The 3,302-nt window shown below is 33.9% G+C and overlaps 1 protein-coding gene across 1 annotated transcript; it reads left to right on the top strand.

Moving 5' to 3' along the window:
• The first annotated feature begins 1,289 nt into the window (after positions 1-1,289).
• Positions 1,290-2,706, top strand: LOC125498259 (mannose/glucose-specific lectin-like). Its single transcript, XM_048646159.2, has 4 exons — positions 1,290-1,421; positions 1,577-1,777; positions 2,039-2,299; positions 2,488-2,706. Exons 1-4 carry the CDS (start codon positions 1,401-1,403, stop codon positions 2,503-2,505), a joined length of 501 nt encoding a protein of 166 aa, XP_048502116.1. The 5' UTR covers positions 1,290-1,400; the 3' UTR covers positions 2,506-2,706.
• Positions 2,707-3,302: the final 596 nt, after the last annotated feature.

The raw sequence follows: 3,302 nt of genomic DNA, 5'->3' as shown, positions 1-3,302 counted from the left end.
ATCCTTTTTATGATATTACACGATCCTTTGATTTGAAAATGAATTATTTTCGAAAATTGACCCCACGGGCCACAAGAGAATAAATGGTTACAATTTAGCCAACATGGATTACATATTGGTTAACAATAATTACAACAAATTTTTTTATATTCTCATACAAGAATTATACTCGTGAAAACCCAATGCAACCACAAGAAGAGAAAAATGATCTTTGTGAGGAAGAGAGAGTTAGAGAAAAGTCAATACCGAACAACCGTTTGTAATTAATCTGAAACCCCAAATAAGGTGAATATTGTAATTAAAATTCGTGGAACTGGGGAAATATATTACTATGAAGTTGTTTTTCCCACAAAATTCTGTTTTTCAAGAAGTATAAGCTTACTGTAATGTGTGATAGTCAAGCATAAGAAATAAAAATATTCTCTGTTCACCACTTCTCCAATATTCTATAGTATTATCTTGCCTTTCCTCAACAAAAAGTGACATCTTAAAGATCCTGAAAAAGCAAAGGGATAAGTTAATAAAAAAATGTAGGGAATGATATGCTCTTCTGCTCAGCACCCGCCACATGAAGAAGTTATTGTAGAGAGATGGTGGGCATGACCTCAATTCCTCTTTTTATTTTTAGACGAATTGATTCTTATCTTCTATCGACACTCAACGCACATCTTTCGACTCTGCGAATAAAATTAATTTTATTAGTTTATTGTTATATATGTTTGCAAATATTCGAAGATGGTGGATGTTATGTTCAAATTTCTAGATGAGAACTAATTAAGCATTCGAGAAAATTATTCGTCATACAGAATTCACCGTTTTTTGAACGCTTCAGAATAAGTGTATTCCTGTAAGTTGTAACATCAGTAATTTCGTACGTGGCAGTCGGTCCTCGTCAAGTTCCTTCTTGGTTTATGCTCCTAGTGGGGAAGTAGTGGTCTATGCTCTAGTCTAGTAGAAGATTAAGCAAATTAACTAAAACAGTAAAACTCAACCTAGTACCACCGTCCAACCTTATTTAGTTCTCACAATACTTATTCAAATTACGCTATAGAAATTAAACAAAATCTAGATCCGCGAGTTTAGCACGAACAATCTGATAAAACCAGATAATGATCTGAAACAATCTTAGCGCAAATGTGCAACTTGAACCATAATGGAATAACTCAGTGCGCCAACGAATAAGTAAGTGGAAAGCATCAGATGCATGATGGACCAACGGAATATGTTCTTCATGAATCATGATCCAACTGGGTAATAATCATCACGCATGCAGCATAAGTCCCCTAACCTCTTCATGTATAAATACAAGTCAATATATCCTCCTCAACTATAGCACACCACAACACACTTACCATAAACTTACTACATAACAAGCTCCATCAACTCTCTAAGCTAACAAAATGGCTCAAGCAATCGCCAAGGTGAGTAGTTGCTAATTAATTTGCTAGTCTTTCTCATTCTCTATGCATCGTTCATAATCTATTTACCCGGCCCATTCCCGATTAGTCATTAATTAATATTTAAATGTTTGTCCATATTGTAATATGTATCTTTACTTTATATTGTGTTTTGGCAGAACCAAATTGTTGCCAAGTACGGTCCTTATGGTTCACAATTGCCAGAAAACTACTGCATGATACTCAAAGAATGTGAACAGATCAAAGAAGTTATCATAAGGAGTGGGTACATTGTCGACGCCCTTGGGTTCGTCATATCTAAGCCATGTGGGGGAACTGAAACCAAAATGTTTGGTGGCAATAGCGGAAACGAGTCCAGGGTTGGTACACAATCATAATATTAAAGACAGTTTTGATCTTGCAATTACGTCAATTTTAATAGACGAAGTATTGAAAATATAAAACAGAAAAAAGATGAGAAAATAATTTTTTTCATCGGTATATATTCATAATAGTCTGATTAGGATCACATTACAATATCATCAATCTTATAATTGTAAAATAAATTTTTATCTAGCTTCTTGTGTTTCCAAGAATATTACTAATTTCCTCTTTTTCTTACTTTCCATGCATTTATATAGATCGTGCTCAAGTGTGGTGAATTCATCACACAAATTTCTGGAACATACGGAAACTACAAGTACCAGAACAATGAATGCCTTATTGGTACACTCAAGATACACACCAACCTATGCCCATCAGGATATGGACCATACGGACAAGGAAACGGTATTGACTGTCCACGCAGTTTCTCTTCTCCAGCCCCAATTAGAGGTCCTATTGTTGGATTTTTCGGAAGGCACAACAACTACCTCGAGTCCACTGGAATATTCGTCAATGAGGTATATCCTAATTGCCTTGTTTTAATACAACCGGCTTTGTTTTAGTACCCAACATCTTTAAGAGAAAATTTCCTATGATGCTAATTTAATTGTAATTAAGGCTAAACTATCCAGCTAGACACGTAACAACTAATTTGTTAACCTTACCCTATTTCTAATGCTTTTATTTGTCTTCTTATGAAACTCAGGGAAGCCCATGCGCTTAAGTATGCGGTTGAAGTCTTTGGTTATGAGTATTGATGAATAAATAAGGTGCTTCAACGATGACATACTCCATTTCCTATTGGAAGCCACACACTTATCTTATGTGATGTCTTGTAATAGTGATTTGTACTCATCATCTTGAGGAGCATTGTATTGTTGTCTTGTATGTCTGTTAAATGATATATAAGCTCTTTTTAAAAATATATCTTGGCCTTTCGTATCCTTAAAGCATCATGAACCAGTAATAATGCGAACTATCTAGCGCAAGCTGAAGGTTGAGGACATAAGTTCCTAAAACCCATCAAATTCATACATCCAAAATTATCTTACTCTTGTTCTTTTCACCTGTATTCACTGGAAATTATGATTACTGATTAAAAAAATGATAAATACTTATGATTACCGGGAAAAATGGTGAATGTGTGCGCTACCTTCATTTTAAAATAGTTGCACCACTTTAACCTATACGCAATTTACAAATTACATTTTGATTGCAATTTTTAACGAACATATACGAACAAAAGTTATTTAATATGCTATTGATTTTGTCTTAATGTATGTTTCCAAAATGTTAACCATTACTAATAAATTTTTCATAGATATTTATAGTCATAGTTGTACATTAACTAAGCATGATTATTGTCAAAGTGGTAAATCTATACTATACCACAAATGCAGTATATTACTACTTTGTTTCCAAGTAGTTGCTACTCGTAGTTAAGATCATTTTGGAAACATCGCTTATACTTAAGATCCTTTTCTCTAAGGAAAATTAATGTTATGGTTTTCAACTATGGCC

The sequence above is a fragment of the Beta vulgaris genome, chromosome 6 (assembly GCF_026745355.1).
Source record: "Beta vulgaris subsp. vulgaris cultivar EL10 chromosome 6, EL10.2, whole genome shotgun sequence".
NCBI lineage: Eukaryota > Viridiplantae > Streptophyta > Magnoliopsida > Caryophyllales > Amaranthaceae > Beta > Beta vulgaris.
This window is presented reverse-complemented; position numbering and strand designations above follow the sequence as displayed.

What these genes read in the sequence shown, in the direction of transcription:
- LOC125498259 (XM_048646159.2), top strand. Translation starts at nt 1,401, where the DNA reads ATGGCTCAAGCAATCGCCAAG. An exon ending in TGGCTCAAGCAATCGCCAAG is followed by an intron (nt 1,422 to 1,576) that starts GTGAGTAGTTGC and finishes GTGTTTTGGCAG; the next exon opens with AACCAAATTGTTGCCAAGTA. An exon ending in ATAGCGGAAACGAGTCCAGG is followed by an intron (nt 1,778 to 2,038) that starts GTTGGTACACAA and finishes GCATTTATATAG; the next exon opens with ATCGTGCTCAAGTGTGGTGA.